At 39.1% G+C, this 18,745-nt stretch overlaps 1 protein-coding gene across 9 annotated transcripts in view; it reads left to right on the forward strand.

The window, feature by feature from the left end:
- Positions 1-18,745, forward strand: part of ATP11C (ATPase phospholipid transporting 11C (ATP11C blood group)) — a 180,541-nt gene that overhangs the window by 141,865 nt on the left and 19,931 nt on the right. For 4 of the 9 annotated variants that reach the window (XR_002642113.2, XR_002642115.2, XR_002642117.2 and 1 more), the window contains exons 25-29: positions 4,101-4,236; positions 6,427-6,492; positions 8,694-8,797; positions 12,091-12,244; positions 18,618-18,722. Coding sequence is in view for 6 of the 9 variants with exons in the window: in XM_022554319.2 (XP_022410027.1) it covers positions 4,101-4,236; positions 6,427-6,492; positions 8,694-8,797; positions 12,091-12,244; positions 18,618-18,719 (562 nt within the window). In the remaining 3 variants the exon portion in view is untranslated. The other 5 variants (XM_089904046.1, XM_089904047.1, XM_022554322.2 and 2 more) reach the window with 5 other exon arrangements.

The following is an 18,745-nucleotide window of genomic DNA, read 5'->3' on the forward strand; positions in this document are numbered from 1 at the left end:
GGATTGAATTGATGATGTTATGTTAGGCTTTCTCTTGTAAACTGCCCCTGAAATATAGCCTCCCGAGTGCTTTGTTAGCCGCATTCTAAAATGGCATTGTTGAAGAAAACAATTAAGTCATCAAGCCATTATATTCATTTTGTGTTAGTTGGAAATAGATGCTTTTCTCTATGGGTGGGGGACTTGGCACTAGCCCCAGCTGCTTAACCTTTGATTAAATTGGATTTTTATAAGTGAAGCTTACAGCTAAAGATAAAGATATTAATTTACAGCAGGTTGTAAGCATTGCTAAATAGTGGGTAGCAAGTGCAATAGAGAGACTTGGGTGTGATTCATTGGTGCGAAGTGAAGGTGCACAAATTTAAAGGATGTCTTTAACCAGTATGACTCATGAAACTCACATCTAGGAATTGTTAGACTTAACCAGGTTTATAAAATTAGTTGTCATTTTAAAGGTATTTATTATAAAAAGTTTAAAACATGCAAAGAGTGTAGCAAAAATACAATTTATATAGTGAACTTCCCTGTCCTTACCACTCAGCTTCAACAATTATCAATTCAGGGCCAATCCTGCTTCATTAATAACCTTGTCTTATCTATCAAGGACTTATTTTGAAGCAAATATCAAACTATATAAAATAGTTATTTCAGCATGTATCTTTTACATGTACTGTTATAACAGTACACTATCATACCTAAAAATTTAACAAGTCATATCATCAAATATCCAGTCAGTGCTCAAATTTTTCCAGTTGACTCAATTTCTTTTTATAGCATGCTTGTTTGAAACAGTATATAAGGCCCATATACTTCAGTTGGTTAATATGCTTCTTGAGACTCTCTTAGTCTGTAGGTTAACTTGGCAATTTATTTGTTAATGAAACCAGATAATTTATCTTGTAGCATTTCCCCCAATCTAGAGTTTGCTGATTGCCTCCTCATGGCGGTAACATATTCTGCTTTTCCCTGTATTTCTTGCAAAGTGTATTGTTAGATCTAAAGGGGAATCGTAGAAATCTTGGTAGAAATCTTCCAGAGCATCAGCTCTCACACCCTCTTTTTTTTAAAAGAATGAGGACCCAGGGCCCAGAAATGACTTGCCTAAGGACACAGCGTGTAACAAGAGGCCAGAGCAAGATCAGATTTCTATCCTCCTGATGACCGGCCCTGTGCTCTTTTCCACAGGCTGGTGGTTTTCAAAGATTGAGTAGCAGTGTTCTGTTTTCAGACAACAACTAAAGTGAAGACCAGTAGTGCAGTTACTCTGGTTGAAGAGGGTTTTGGGTGGCAGTGAGCAGAATGCCTCCTGTTCAGTCCCACCAAGAGCTCTAGCTAATCGCCTGCACTCTGATCCCAGCTCTGCCACTGACTCTGTGGCCTTGCTCAGGTTACTTGACTGAGATGGGCCTCAGTTTCCTCTTCAGTAACAATAGATCCAATCACAGTGTTTTGGGGGAGGATTAAATGAGTGACTACATGTAAAAACTTACAGTGGTGCCTGGCACATAGTAAGTTTTCAATAGATGGTAGCTATTAATCTTACTATTCTAACACCCTTCTCCACATAACTTCAGGGCTATGCTGAGCACTTTCTTTTTGTTTGTTTGTTTTTGGGTTTTTTTGGTTGGTTTTTTTTTTGTGTGTGTGTGGTACGCAGGCCTCTCACTGTTGTGGCCTCTCCTGTTGCGGAGCACAGGCTCCGGACACGCAGGCTCAGCGGCCATGGCTCACGGGCCCAGCCACTCCGCGGCATGTGGGATCTTCCCGGACCGGGGCACGAACCCGTGTCCCCTGCATCAGCAGTTGGACTCTCAACCACTGCACCACCAGGGAAGCCCCGAGCACTTTCATACATTAAGAAAGTTGAAAACTTGAAGCAAGCCGTTGAGTACAAATTATTAAGGGTTTCCATGAAATTTTAGTTACCGCATGCAGGTGTAGGTCATGAATTTTTAAGCAATGTTGCATAGAGTGCATACTTGCCACATACAATGGAGAAATGAAAGCCATAGCATACCTATCACCCAGCCCAAAATGCAGCTTCCTGCCTGCCCGCTCTGATGAGACTGTGCTCTCAGCCTGTCACTGTATTGGAGATTGCTCTGTTACTCTGAGCATTCCTTTGTAAATGTGAAGCTCTAGTCTTCATATGTGTCTCTCTCTGCATTTGTACCACTTAATGTTACTTGTGGCCTTGTGTAGCATATTAATATCACCTTCGGGGACTTAGTGACACAGGCGTTTACCAAAAGTCTTGATGTGAAATGTGACATAATTGGATCTTTTCATATTTTTTGAGAGAAATTTGAAAAGTAAACTGTAGTTCTTTTCTAGAGGGTAGAGGCATAGTCTGTTTCTTATACAACTTTAAAAGGCAAAAGAAAGGTCCTGGTACACCTACTGTCTCCCATTGTATGGAGGTGCTCAGGCCTGTGCTGCTGGTCAACCACTCCCCCCCCCACCCAGTCTTCACTCCCTCGTGTTGCCCCTCACGTTGGCTATCATATTCTGAGTTAACAACAGGTTCATCATTCACCTGAGCGCAGCTAGAAAACCTCAACTATAACCCAACACACCATGACTCCCCTTCCTTTCTTCCCATGGCATGTAATGTAAATCCAGTGACTGGCTGGAAAGACAGGAACCACTTCCTGCCTCAGCCCAAGTCAGTGACTCTCAAAAGCCTCATTGGCTGGCAGTTGCTGGGCCCTCCTTGCAAGGATCTTTAAGGGAGGTGCCTTCCCTGTGGCTCCCAGTTGCCTTGGGAACACGACTTACTGGCTGTGGGGAGAGCTTGTTTCTGGGAAGCAGCTACCTCTTTCCCCCTGCAGTTTTCTCAAGGCAAACAGCAGCGTATTGCTTTATGCATCCCCCTACATTGCTGATTTCTGTGTGCACCTGGAAATCCTAGTAGGTAAAAGTTGCATAATTGCTATTTTTTCAGGAAACCCTACGGCACTCCATACCAACTGAACAAGGATCAGTTGTATTTACATCACAAAGGTCTTTCTTATTCATTACAGCCCAGTGACATTCTTGGTAGTATTGGCAACAGGTGTGCTATTTAAGTGATTACATACCTTTTGATAAATGTTAAGAGGAATTTGAAATAGAAGCTAAAAGAATTCCATGCACAGACCCATCTTCTTTTTGCCCCATTAGAGTTGTTAGCCTTCTCCAACATTCTGACTTGTACCCAGAAGACTGCTATTTTTGACAGATGTTAAACTTTTGATCTGGCCACCTGCCATTTATCAAAGCATGGCTGTACAGCTTCAAACATGTTATTTGACCCAATTTTTAAAATATAAAGGCTACCCCAAGACCTAAGAAAGGTTAAATTCCCAGGCAGAAATCTTGATTAAACAAAATATTTTAACAATCATAGTTGCAAAGCCATGGTAGCTTGGTTAAGAGCATGTGATTTAAAGTCAAATCAGTCCAGGATTGTATACTACCTCTGTCCCTTACTAACTGAGTGAACTCTGGCATACTGCTGTACTAGTGGTTCCCAAACTTTACTGCACATTACAATTACCTGTGGAGTTTTAAAATTATCCTGGTTGCCCAGGTTACACCTCATGCCAGTTAAATCAGAATGAGGGTGGGAGCCAGACATCAATGTTTTTAAAGATCCCCTGGTGATTCTAATGTGCATCAAAGTTTGGAAACCATTATGATACACCTTTGTGAGGCTCATTATTTGTAAATGGTAGTGATAAGAATACCTATCTCATGTGGGTTTTGTGTATACAAAAATGGACAATATAAAACTCTTAACCCACTTTTATAAGCTTATAATAAGTACTCAGTAAATGAGATCTAATTATTATTGATGATATTACTATTGTCAGTGGCCAGAATTTTAACTTAGAAGCACTTTGACAGTTTACTGCAACACCTCAGACAGGAGGTGATTGCACAAAGACAAACCTGCAGCTCGGTCTGGGCTTTTATCAAAAGCTTACCAGTCCCTCAGGGATAGCTCCATTCATTCTAACAGGGTCAAACCCCATGCGCACTTTTGGCGTTTCACTGTATCTTTAAATAAACAGCCTACAGAGATTCATTAACTTGTGTTTCTTCCCATTTCTCAATAGGAAAATTTCTGGAAATGCCATGCTACAGTTGGGCCCCTTCTTATATTGGACATTTCTGGCTGCATTTGAAGGAACAGTGTTCTTCTTTGGGACTTATTTTCTTTTTCAGACTTCATCCTTAGAAGAAAATGCAAAGGTAAAAAAGAAAAACATCATTACATCTTTTAGTATTACAAGCATGGCTTAATTTTTTTTCCATAGGCACTGGATCTATCATACACATACTCTAGCTGTAATCATTTTGCAAATTATTTTTCTAAAGGTATGGTATTTAGTTCTCACAATGTCCTCAGAACAATAGAAGTGTTGAAGTGAGAAATCACTTCCTGCATGCACGGCTAACTAGACAGCTTATGTACAAACCTCTGGAAGCTTAACTTGGCTGTAATTTTACTAGATGAACAGAGTTCTTGGGATTTCAGACTTTGGACCCGTACACTTTGATGTGAGCAAGGCTTTTCCTGTTTTAAAAGAAGTGTCTGTCCCTACTCAGTTCTTACTCATAGTGGCCTTCCATGCTTAGAGTGGAAGGGGGTAGCTGCCGTATGTTTGCAGTATTTGCCCGATAATTAGGGAATTCCCTTCTCTTCCTCCTTCCTTTCCACATGGGAACATAGTGTTTTCTAGAAAGACTACACAGATCCTGCCAGTGTCTTCCCAGCCAGCGACTACATAGGTCAGCACCTGCATTGGGGTGATTTTGCCCTGGCTGTGCTCTAGGAGAGAATTGCCAATGGGGTGAGGTCTTCCGGCAGCCACACAGTGGAAAATCAAACCCACCACCTTGCATGCTGCTTTCACTATGTTCTTTGCTATTTCTGGGCTTCCTCTTTTATGGTCATTCATTGGTTATAATCATATGAAGCAAAGCAAAGGTTCAAAAAGACTTTACTGAGCACACTGACTATGTCTAGAGCCGAGACAGTCAACATCTGTTACAGAAGTGATAGGCTCAGTGAATTTGAATGATACTTTGAAATTAGGTACTACAGTTAGAACCTCTCTAATTTGGACTAACAGAAATCAGTTTAGTATGAATCCATTAAAATTATTAATCACTGAGTAACTGCTGAGGAAATATAGATCTAGTACTTTAGAGTAGACACATGTAGCATTTGCCAGGGAGACGGCCCTACTAAATCTCTCTGTGCATCCTCGGGCCAGTCCCTTCAGTTTTCCAAGTCACCTTTACCCAACAGTAAGAAGAAGAAATTCGATTTTATGATTTCTCAGGTCCCTTCAGCTTTATGACTGATTCTGTAACTCCAACTTTTTATTTTGTATTTATTTGCCACATAAATTGTATAGAGCTGACTGTACCCTCCTGCAATTCTATTGACATGGTTCATTTGCTCAGCAAAGTCTACTGGTGGTGCATGGGGAGCCTCAACCCACCCTGTGTCCAAGTCATCACTCATTTTGAGTTCATGAAGTCCAAATGAATTAGATTTTATTGTATATTGTTTGCTAAAATTACAATAAGTATAAGGACTACTATCAGCAATTAAATATAACACCATGTACGATTTGATCAAATCCTTTTTTTGCTATTAACCTTAATTTTTGTTTTTATTTTTTTAAAACCTTTTACATTTCATTTTCTGTTTTAATGTTATGCATTCAGATCTTGACAGCGTTTGGTAAGCATATGTGCCATTCATTGCCATCGTTTGGGTTTATATACATGGTATCTGCTTTTCTTTGATGTGCACATGCTGACAGCTCTAATATTTACAGCCACAAAATTAGACTCTATTTTATTTGTTTTTTTATTGAGATATAATTGACATATAACATTATATTAGTTTCAGGTATATAACATAAGGATTCGATATTTCTATGTACTGAATGGTCACCACAGTAAGTCTAGTTACCCTCTGTCATCATATACTCTATTTTTAAAATGTGAGTTCATTTGTCTGCAAATTAGTCTTTATTTATAGATAGAGATCTTTAGGTCTATATTATAGGAAAAGCCTATATCAAACTCTTTAGATACAGGAGCCATCCAAATGAGTTGTTTTTATGAACGTTACTGTTAGTGGAATAGGGTTTTTCCTGCCTGTATCACACCAGTGTGTTCCCTGTTTTATGCTTCATGGAATCACGAAATAAACCCTACCAACCACGCATGTGGTGTACCTCTCCAAGAAAATTTAGGCTCACAGTAAAAGCCAGCATTTTGGCCTAATCTTTTGAGCAGATACTTCCCTAAACAATTTATACAAAAATCTTTGGCAGTTACACTCAAGATTAAACTTGGCTGTTTATTTTTTTAAGCAAGCTTGTGTATTCATGGTACGTGTAATTGTTGAATGTTTTTCAGGTATATGGAAACTGGACTTTTGGAACCATTGTTTTTACAGTCTTAGTATTCACCGTAACTCTGAAGGTTAGATTTTTATTTATTCAAATATATTTAACACCATTTTTATAATACTTTCTGGTCTTATATCTTTTTTGTCTTCTAATCTTTATTTTTACTGCGAGTTGTTATTCAAGTCTGAATGCTTACTAAAGTTATGTGTGATATTAGAGATTTGGACATTTATATACTATTTGTGATCCATTTTTTCCAGTATATTGCCTATCCTCTTTTTTTTAATACACCATACTTATATTGGAAATCTGTTCCTTCTTTCCTGCTATTTTTGAGATGTTAAGTGGTATATAAATGGGCTGTGTGTATGTGTGTGTTTCCATGTTAAGTACTTGAATATTTTTTAAAGTTATATATCTGTTTAAGAATGCCAGTCCTTAAAGGAATTTGGGTACTTAAGACAGTTGAATATAGGTGTCCATGAGCAAGATATGTGTGCGAAAGAGCTTGGTAGTGATGACGTTTTGTATAATGTATTCATCACTGAAATTTACCCATATTTGTGATGAAATGCATAAGAATATACAGCAGGTAACATACAACAAAGGCAGTTTTGGCGAAATCATTGGCATTAACATGCAGCCATGTAATAATGCTGCGTGCTGAATACTACCCTTGAGGTTCATGAGTTGGGACTCCCTTATAGTTGAAGGTATAATTAAAATTATTTTGATCATTCCAGTAATAAACACCTCACATGGGGTTCAAGAATGAGTACCTTTAAATGAATTCCAGTATGCCCAGTGGCCAGAATTAGAATTCAGAAGTATAAATGACAAAGGACCTCTAATCATTTCCCCTCTGAATTTTTATACCTGCTTCATTTCTCGTACCGAATACAACTAACATGTTTGCATTATTCATCTACTATTTCAGTAATATTTTAGGACTGCAAAAGAAAATGTTACAATTCATCTCAGTTTAGCCACTTACTATCTGGATGTCCTTGGGCAAGTGACCTTGTTTCTCAGTACTTACATTTCCTCTTCTATAAAATGGAGATAAAAGTACCACCCACCTCCCTTAGGATTTTTTTTGTGAGAAGTCAATTAGTGAATACATATAAAGCAGTTAGAATGGGGTCTGGCACATAGAATGTGCTCAGTACAATAGATGTTAGTTGTTATTTACTATTATGTCTCATAGGATCATGATTTGAAAGGGAATCCTCCCCACCCTTTTTTACCCCTGGCCTTGCACATGGCCCCAGGGCTTCCAAGCACCCTTCATAGCTAAAGTTGGCCTTGCTGCAGCAACTTTCACCTGTCCCTCAAAATCCATCCACTCCCTCTTCTCTTCATGGGTATTACCGTGGCATGTTCCCTAGCAGCCGGAGGCTGGAAATTCAAGACAATGTTATCAGTATCCTGTTTATAAGTGAGCAACTGTTAACAGATTGCTGAGGAGCAGGGTGTCACAGCAAGTAACAAAACAAACACCACCTCCTCTTCAGAAATTAAATGCCCTGGATATTAGGCCATGTGGCCCAGAAATTTTAAGCAAGCAGAGTGGACCATACTTTTTATTTTTAGATTGCATTTGAAAATCCCAGGTGCCACAATCTGAAGAAACAAGCAGCCCTGGAAGAAACATGAGAGGATTTAAAATCTAAGGCAACTGAAAATGTTATTAATTTAATGGAGTAGATACGGACTTTGCAATTGAAAAATTGCACACTACATAGACCCACAATCCATGGCTCCATGATGCCTGACGTGTAGAGCTAGTTGCCTTTGCATTTAGTAACCCTCATCTGTTGTGTTTGAGCCCTCACGACTCCTTTGTGTAGTTTGTCTTCTCTTCCTAGCTACTCTCTCCCTCTCCTCCTGCTTTTCAGTATACCTGCCTCCACCAGCCAGGCCTTCTCCTTTTGCCGTCAGCTCCCTGACAGCCACCACTTAAAGACGTGGGGCTCCAGTCTCTGGGATGTTACCATTACCTCATTCCTTGCCCTTCCTTCAGTAGTGAGGCATCTGCAGCTGTACTTGCTTGACCACACCTCCATGCCTGTACTCCTAGAGTCTAAATGCCTGAGGGCAGAGCTCTTTGAAAAGTCTGGGTTCTGTTCTTCTAGTGCCATTCTCTTCTGGTTGCCTGGCCCAAGCTAGATCCTCCCACAGGTATCATATTGTGTATAAGTTGTCAAATACCATCAGATACGGCCTGGTACAGTTTGTACTCATCATGAAATCTCTTGTGTTGTATCCTTTCAGCTCGCCTTGGATACTCGTTTCTGGACATGGATAAACCACTTTGTGATTTGGGGTTCTTTAGCGTTTTATGTATTTTTCTCATTCTTCTGGGGAGGAATTATATGGTAAGCTACTGTACGTAAATAACAAAATACATATATAGGTACATTGTATTTGCAAACATTAATTATACTTTTAAAGTTTTGATTATATAAGATGGCAAGTCTTCAATATTAATGGACTGGAAGTTACTTCTAGCCAGTAATGCTGCTATTTCAGGTAAGATTTCAAATGCAAGTATATAGACTGCACCAGTTACTCAAAAGACCTCCCTTCTGGTAGCCCCTGTCCAAATCTTCCGACCTGAAGGTGTGTAAACATCTCTCTGTGAAACGAAACTAATTTCTAGCATGACCTCCCATGTGATTTCCAGTAGAAATACTCATCCTATGAAGTTTCTACACAATATAGTGGCCAATAGATACAGTATTATCCATTTGGACCCTGTTCTCTCTTTATGGTATATTACTCTCCTTCTTGTCACTACAGATGTGCTCAAGAGATAGAATATATATCACTTAATACTCAGAGGGTTATATTTGAAATCACCGTCCCATTGTTTTGGGGGAGGTAAAGGTAGACTCTCTAGCTTGGATTTAAAGTTCATTCTGTTCATCTTGGTTCAGTAGATGTTTATTCAGAATCTGTTTTGTGTGAGGCACTCTATGGGATACAGAAATGAATAGACTGCACCCCTGCCTCAAGGAGACTAGAGTCCAGTGAGGGGCACATAAGCTGTGATTGGGGAGTTATAAGGAATGAAAATAAGTTAGATTTTCATCTCCTTTCCTTACTCCCAGAGGCCTATATTTTGTTTTTTAATATCACAGTTTTCATTAATCGGTGACTTCCCCTGACAAGGATGCCAGCAGCAGAGACCAGGACTAGAGTAAGCCATAGGGTAAGATTCTAGGAGTACATATTTTCACTGGTTTGAGCAAAATCATACGTACAAAACAGTCCCTATTATCACAGAGATGTGGGGACCACGCTTATGTCCCTTGAGACTTAATTAGAAGAAACTCTTACTGTTTTGGAAAGCTTTTTAAAATAAAAGCCTCAAGAAATAAAAATACGGACAACCTAATCACTTATGGAAGTAGCAGCTCCAGAAAGTATAATTACAGCATTTATTTGACACCTATGTAAGTAATTATTGAAGCAGTGAAGCTGAAGGAAGTCTGTTTTCTTTAATAATATACAAATGAATCAAAGTTGATTAACCAAATGTAATACACAATTGTAAGGTCATAATTCTGTCTAGGAACCTGTGTAATCAGTATCTAAACTAATTATGCAAAATTTCCACGAGAATGAAATGTTTCTAGCAAACTAAAGTTTCTCACTCTTTCCAGACTATTCCTTATTGATTAACATAAATCCTTTAAATGATTTAAGATATTGTCACACCTGTTTCTATTCATTAGAGATGGTTACTAAAAATGAAATGTTAATAAATCTTTTTTATTTTGTTGCCTATAGTGCTATCCTTAAGTAGACCTGTCTGAGTTGAGCTACTACATGAATATAAAATTTATATTATAAAGCAACCAAGAAAATGTGACTAGAAACTGTAATACTTCAGCTGAATGCTGATTGCAGCTAATCTCCAGACATGCTCAACCCTGAGGCATTGTGACTCACCCCTCTTTGGGGGATGGGCAGTGAGAATGATGATTTCTGATCCCCAAATCCCATCCAGGAATAATAATTTTTGTTTTTTACTGCTCCTCTGCAAAACTCCATAGATGCCATCAAAATCAAAAAGAAAAATGTGGAGCTTTTAATCACAGAGAGGGTACTGTGCAAAAGAATACCCTGTGACGACTAGGTGTCAATTGTCTGCTGGACCCTTATTGTGCCTCAGTTAACTGCCTAGAAGATTAGTCAGGGTGCCCTTCTGAATCAGAGTGGGAATAGAGCTCTGTAGAAATCTTTTCTTTATGGTAGGAACCCTAGAAACCTTGTTTAGCCTGGACCTCATAAGTTTCTCCACCTCACTATTGTGCTCACAATCTATTCCACATATATTCCACAGTCTAGTCCTCAGCTGTGTAGAGCCACGAGCTTGATTTTATCATGTTACATGAGAGTGCACAAACATGAATGTTTAAATGAGAAACCAGTTTATCTTCAGTGAGCACTATTTGTGATCTACTAAATGGCACCAACCACTTATCTACCTAAGGCTCCTCATCCAAGGACAGTCTGATGTATACCCCAACCTTGAGCAGCTGCTTTGCACTTCCTCCCCCTCAGCTTCAGACAACGTTCATCCTAGCCTAGTGAGGCTCTCTGTGGTTCAGCTCCGGCAGGGAAGGGAAACTGGCTGGACTTCTCAGTGGTCGCCTAACAGTTCAGTGGAAGACTGAACCCTGCAGAATGAGGCGTTCTCCTGGATTTCTGGACCCCAAGGCTTAATGTGTGATTAGCAATATTCTTCTGTCAACCTACTTGGCACACACTCGTACTCAATATATATTTGTGGATGAGAATGGTAGATTCCTCCCACTTGAGAGAGAAAATCTCTACAGTCCTTGTTATGTTTACATAGGGGTTTTGTGGGCGGGGGGGTGGGGAGTGGTAATAAAAATGTCTTTTAAATTTCCAAATGTAGGCCAGAAATCCTTTCTCATATTAAAAAAACAGCCAAGGAAGTAAAATGTTTGTTAGCATAAAAATTAATCATCATTTCTTGTGAATATCTCTGAAGCTCCAGCATTTTCTTTTTTTTAATTATTTTATTTTATTTATTTTTGGCTGCATTGGGTCTTTGTTGCCGCTGCGCGGGCTTTCTCTAGTTGTGGCGAGCAGGGGCTACTCTTCGTTGCGGCGCGCGGACTTCCCATTGTGGTGGCTTCTCTTGTTACGGAGCATGGGCTCTAGGCGCGTGGGCTTCAATAGTTGTGGCGCGCGGGCTCTAGAGTGCAGGCTCAGTAGTTGTGGCGCACAGGCTTAGTTGCTCTGCAGCATGTGGGATCTTCCCGGACCAGGGCTCAAACCCGTGTCCCCTGCATTGGCAGGCGGATTCTTAACCACTGCACCACCAGGGAAGCCCTCCAGCATTTTCTAATGCAAATAAATGTTCTCCAGTTGGCAGCTTTAAAATTGATCGCTTAGTTGTTTTCAAGTCAAATGCATTTTAGCATCTTTTTTCCCCTTTGATTATCATTCCTTTTCTTTCTAAACATTTAGTAAATGAAATCGGTTTACTACTTCTGGGTCATCCTAAAGAAAATTATTTTTATTAATGTACATAACAAGGATTCCTTTTAAATACAAAAGTTTCAGTTACACTACTGTTTCATATAACAGGAACTGATTTGTTTTTCCATTATGTATTTTCTTTCCACTCTAGGCCTTTTCTCAAACAACAGAGAATGTATTTTGTATTTGCTCAAATGCTGTCTTCTGTATCCACATGGTTGGCCATAGTTCTTCTAATATTTATCAGCCTTTTCCCTGAGATTCTCCTGATAGTATTAAAGAATGTAAGAAGAAGAAGTGCCAGGGTAAGAACTAAGTTTATATTACCACCTGATTTTTGGAAGGGGCTTCAATATCTGCCGTGAACTAAAAACTTTATTTAGAGAATTGCATTAGTTACAGCATGTTAAACCCCTCCTTACAGGTTCATCACTTAATTTCCTCTTCTGCATAAAAAGTATAGTAAAAAACTTCGTTATCCAATGCAGGTGGTAAGTAGATTCCTTAATAGTGTTCTATGTGACCTTTAGCAATCCATATGGAGTATCTCATATGCTCCATATGGAATTTTAAACAGAAAAAAATGATTTTTTTTAATTTAACCTAGAATTTTCACACTGGGAATTTCCACACCAACATTCCAGCTTTAACCTTAGAAATTTCCCCATGGGTTGTTTGCAGATTTTTTTTTTAGTTGATAATCCCAATTTGCCTCTTTCAAACCTTTCCCCTTCCTTTAATTATAGTGCTGCTTAATCTCTGTGTTGCTTCTAGCCCTGTCTGTCCAGCAGTATATTTGAACCAAAAAGAGAATTCCTTGGATGTGGTTTCTACATCCTTCCCCTCTTGAACACACTTGTAAAAATTTGAGATTGTTTTATGAGTGTGTTTTTATTTTTGCTGCTTATATGGCAAATTTTTTGCAGGAATGAGAAGTTATTACCCTCTGTCAGCCTAATCGCTTGGCCCTGCATTGTCTGATATCTTTTGAGCCTTTCTGAAAAAGCCTTTAAACTGAAAGGGATAGATTAGCCTTGAAAATAAAACTTCTGGCAAATTTTGACCAACATGTTAATTAAATATGTCATATTCCTACCAACACTAGCTCATTTTGCCAAACAAAACCCTGTTTCGATCATATTGACACCAATTAGATCTTGTAGCCCCTCCAAGGCAATATTTTCAAGAAGTTAGACTAAGCTATATCTACCTGATCTATTTCATTAAATTTGCCAACCATTTTAGCCACAAAACTGGCTTGCCTTGATTTTTTTTTTTTCTATTGATTGATTCCAGTGGTTGGCATCATGCAGAATAGGGAACTAAAATGATTATAGTGGGAAAATCTTCAGTGATTAGATGTATAAGAGAGGAGCTTCAGCCCCACTCAAAAGCAGTAGATTATCAGTGGCATAAGCCACATTGATTCTTGCTATACACGGCCCAATCACTATATAGTTAGGTGGTCAGAACTGGCCTTAACTCCCTGCTTCTGCATGCCTTATGGGTGGAACTGCACACAGTAACGTTAACCTAAGACTGGCTTAATCTCTCTCTAATCCTTCCGGTAGACCCCCCACTAACTCCCTCCAGCCTGATGTTTAGTCTTAGAATGGAAAAGTGGCATTTACTTGTCTGATTATACCTTTAATACCAGTTGAACAGGGATAAAACAGGTTCCTCCCAGAATGGCTCAAGTGGCAATTTGCATGAAGCCAAACAGAAAATGTCACAGTAAGAAATCTTTTGGTGCCTTGTTGTAATAGAGATTTGTCTAGGAAGGATCTCCTTATTTGGGAGTACACTTTGAGGAGTTCCTCGATGTTTTTCTTATTTGGGGTAATGGAGCTCATGCTAAATAATGGCTCACACCCAGCTTCATGCTGTAAAGATGAGACAAAAATCTCAGAAATCAAAACCTTCAAACATATCATCTTATCCTCTTCCTTAAGCCCTTTGAAAAAAAAATTAGACACTGGCTGGAGGTGACTTTTTTTCTTGGTACGCGGGCCTCTCACTGTTGTGGCCTCTCCCGTTGCGGAGCACAGGCTCCGGACGCGCAGGCTCAGCGGCCATGGCTCACGGGCCCAGCCGCTCCGCGGCATGTGGGATCTTCCCGGACCGGGGCACGAACCCGTGTCCCCTGCATCGGCAGGTGGACTCTCAACCACTGCGCCACCAGGGAAGCCCTGGAGGTGACTTTTATATAAATTAAATGACTACTAAATATTTTAAATGTTTTTATATAAGTTAAATGGAGAGATGCTACAAGGTAGTCACAGATAAAGACTTAGAACATTTTCTTTCCACGCAAACAGCAGATTCCAAACTTCTGTTGAACGAAAGCATGGAGTTCTGGGACTGCGGCCCTTTTTACTTAGCAGTGTAGAATGTTTCCAGGGTTTAGCATGAGATTTGTTTGCCATGGATTATGTCCATGATAGGAGGAATTCCAGTGTCTGTACTGTAGCTTGGCATGCTGATATGCTAGAACAACCAGGAGAATTTCCATAATCACCTTCATTCGTTCACTCATTCATTCATTTATTCCTATCGTCATTGAACCAGTGAACATGTGTTGAACCACCTACTGATGAACATCTCTTTACATCCAGAGTCTGAAAGGCTAAATGGTTTTTCAGACTCTATGGGATTGTGAGACTTGCAGATGAGACAAAACATTGTGGGCACTCAGCAGCACTGCCTCTTTTTTTTTCTTTTTTCCTTTTTTCCCCTTGTGAGAAAATGCAAGAGCAAAGTAGTGCATATGAATGCATAAAGGCCAACTGAAACATGGCAGCTATGACTACTCTGATAAGTCACATCTATTTACACAAGGCTCTAGTTGGCCACATCAAAGAGGCAGAGGCCACTTCTAAGATAAAGGAGAAAAGAGTATTTTAATGACCAACAGTCTGGCATCCTGGGTGACTTCCTACTTTGTTCAATATCCCTTGCTAAGACATTGGCCTCATTGTAAAGAAACGCAAAGGACTCTTTTACACCGGGTCAGCCTCATACCTGACAGAATCCCTAATGGGATAAAGTGTGTGTCCCGAGCTAGAGGTAGAAGATCCCCCTGACTTCAAACAGTAAGCTAGGGATCCTTTGCATGTAGAGCCAGAAATGCCTGTGGTAAGTAGACTGCCAGTGCTATCCTCCTGTGAGTCTTGGCAGCTGCTTTAAGAAGGGAACTCAGCAGTGGATAGAGAAAATGTCTATGGCATTTGAGAAAGATGCTAAACCATTTACATTTAACAATTATAGAAGCAGCCTTCTGTTGAATTCTATTCAGTTCAGCACACATTGCCCGAGGGTCGACTGTAAGCTAGCTGCTGTACTAGGTGTTAATCATTCAGAGACGAATCAGATGTAGCTCCGTCTCACAAGGAGCTCTCACTCTAGTTGAGTTATAAAGGGGACTTATTTGGAACACTTCTATAAGCAGGTATAAACAGAACAGTAGATTCAATACTATGGCTTGTTGTAACACAGCTGGGCTATTTCAAGGTCCAAGCCACTACCTCCAGAAGCCTCCACCACAGCTGAGTTCTGTCATGATATTAGCATTAGAAAGAATTCTCTCTTCGAAAATAGGTTCCCCCACTCATTTAACTCAGGGGTAAATATTTTCACACCCTTATTTTCAGCACTGTAGTTAATTCTTGAGCTGAAGTCCCATCATTAAGGATCATAGGTCTTTTCTTTAGCTTATAAACTGACAGAGCCTCATCGCCATGCTGCTGACAAGCATATGTTGAAACTATCATGGAGCACTGAACAGTGGTACAGCAGATAACACTTTAAAGGAAATTTAAAGTTTAGGATTTTGGTATTTCAAAAAGCTGTGTCCCCTCTTAAGCATATTTCTTGGGCTGTCTCTTAATCAGTGAAATACACCTGGACCTTCTGGCCAACTGGTAAATACCAGTTCCCATTTCCAGCGGAGGAATTTTCCACATATCTTTATGTAAAGTTTTCCCGTGTAAACCATCATGATCTAAAGGAGGCTTGACTTTGCCTAGTAGACACGGAAACACTATAATCTAATGAGAATGGACCCAGCAACATGGCCATACCTTGCATGTGAGGTCTGCACAAACAAGAGGAAACATTCCATTACGCAGGGAGCTCTTTCAGAGTGGAAGACAGGAAAAGGAAGAATGTCAGGTGTCTGAGCAAAATTCCCAGAGAAAGCACTTTGGAGAATACAATTTATCCTTATAATAACAATGGTGACAATGATGATTACTGTTGCAATCCTGACAGTGTCACATAGAACCAAGAATTCTAAGGGTAACAGTCCTGTCATCTAAATTAGACAAATATAAAGCTGAATCCTAACATCGTGGCTGTTGAGGGGAACCTTTATGCATTGGCCTCTTTGACAAACTGCTACTTGAGCCAGAGTCAAAGCTCTCTAGATGACTGCAAAGGAATGTGGAAATTTCATACTGTTTTAGTTATCTCCCATCCTTCTCACCCTCCCCCAACCAGTTGCTAGCTGTATCAGTTTTTTTATTGCTTTAATCTTTCCATGCTCTCTGCTGCCTTCTGTACTTTCATATTTCTTTTGTTTTCCTTTATAAAGTAACCTATTAACCCCTAAAATGTCTACTTCTTAGAAATACTTCTATCTCTGACCGTTGGGAACAAGGTTTTGAGCACACCAAAATGTGTTTCAGTTACAGTCTTAAATAGATGGGCTTGTATTTTAAACACAGGGTGGGTGATTTGGTATCATGTTAATCTTGTTGCAAGGTTTTTGCCCACAAAATAGAAGACAGAGCAATTTAAAATTTTTTTCTCAGAAACGAAATATTTATTTCTCTAGCTTTATCAATTGGTAATTTGCATGTTACCAACATGTCACGAACTGTATTTAAGGTAAAATGTGAACAGGAAAAAATGTAGTTATGTTAAAGTATATATGAATAAATAAAAATATTTGCCTTTATAAGTATAAATGTTTATTAGACTCTGTTAGATATATGTGTTACTTTAGCTGGTTTCTTTTTGTAAGCGTATTTCCGTTAGCTGCCAAGGAGATAATATGGGTAATCTTGATTAGCAGAATCATTAAGCTCATCTGCATAGTTGACCACTCATCTTCTGTTTTGCTTGAGCAATACCAAAACCAAGTCTATAAATTAGCCTATAGCTTCAGGCACAGAATAAGAAAAAATAAAACTAGCCTCTTAGGTTTCTGATTAAACTGTAAGTTATCGATTTTTACTTTTTCTAAGTGTTTTAAAGGAAAAATTCATCGCTCTTCAGCCAACGCTTTTAAAGAGTCTCTGTAGGAGAAAAGGGGGAAACTGATCAAATTGTGTTAGAATAAAGGAAGTTAAAGATTGGTTCAGAGGTAAACGGCACTGAAGTGTGGTTTCGCCAACAGTTTTTCCATTATGTTAGTTTTGATTAGGTTTTTAACCTGGAACTGCCCAAGGGCAGTCAGTCCCTTCATATTCCATCTATGCAATTGGATAGGGGAGACAGTTACTTCAGTATAGACTGGTGATGGACCCTCAGCCTAGCTCTCTGACCAGTGGATTTTGAACAGTGTAAGCTACTGAGTTAATGATTAGAGATGAGCTTTATTTCAATGAGAAGCATATTTTTAAATTACTTTATTCAAAATAGTCAATTTTCCCATTAAGAAAAAAATTTTTTAATTGCTATACAGAGAAAGAGTAGTTTGCTCATATAATAGACTATTCCTAACTCTAACTGTACTTTTACTTCAGAAAGTAACGTCTTCAAAACTAACGTCATTTCAACTTCGAATTCTCAAGGTTTCTTTTTAAATGTCTTACATTTCAGAGAATATTTACTTTTTTTTTTCTTTTTGGTTTCTGCATTTCTCTTTTTTCTACTGCAATTTTCCACCTTTTGTGCAATTGTGAACAAGGTAACGAAACGCCTCCCTTCCTCAGGAACATCTACTATCTTCATGCTTTCTCAAACTTCCAGCAATCACAGTTTCTCTTGGAGTGAATAAGGTGATTTCCTTTCTTAATGTACCAACTTGCTTGCATTCTCATTTGCTTGACATCATTTTCTGATTCTTTATGAAAAATTCTCATGACTCATCTTTACATCTTCTATTGATACTTAAGAATATTTTGTCATTTTCCTTTAATCATTTGTTCACCTTCTCAAATTGTCACACTGGAGAGAAAGTGATTTTCAAAAACTTGGACTGTAGGTCTGTAGTCCCATTGGTTCCTGGTGGCAGTAGAAGCCACAGTGTGTTACAGTTAGTCTGTTCACTAAGACAGGAATGTTTTGCACAAATTTCTCTTTGTTCAGTACACTCACAGTACCGGCACAACTCTCAGAGGTGTTCACCAAAAGGATGGTAAGGTTTACTAATCGAACCATATTGACTTCATCAACCGCATAACTTAACCAGTGTCATTTCAAAAACCCAAGTTTGCCACGTACTATTAATGTCTGTATTCTTCTACCATGAAAACAATTCAACTGGAGTTGGAGACTTTCTTAGGTCTTTAAATGTATTCATTTAAATGTTACGCATTTGCTGTAGTGTAGTCATTTGTGCTTTTGGCCAGAGGAGTAGTCTGTAGGAAATTATTTTTTTCTTCCTACATTTTTATCACCAGGTGGGTTAACCAATCTTCAAATGCTTTAAGTATCTTTACCTCACTATTACAGAGAAATCTGAGCTGTAAAAAGGCATCTGACTCATTATCCACCAGACCTTCAGTCAGACCTCTTCTTTTACGAACATTCTCAGACGAATCTAATATATTGTAACAGGTACCTAGTGTTAAACAAGCGGG

Source organism: Delphinapterus leucas, chromosome X (assembly GCF_059928025.1).
Source record: "Delphinapterus leucas isolate spDelLeu-1000000601 "Yukka" chromosome X, BTC_Dleu_Yukka2, whole genome shotgun sequence".
Lineage (NCBI taxonomy): Eukaryota > Metazoa > Chordata > Mammalia > Artiodactyla > Monodontidae > Delphinapterus > Delphinapterus leucas.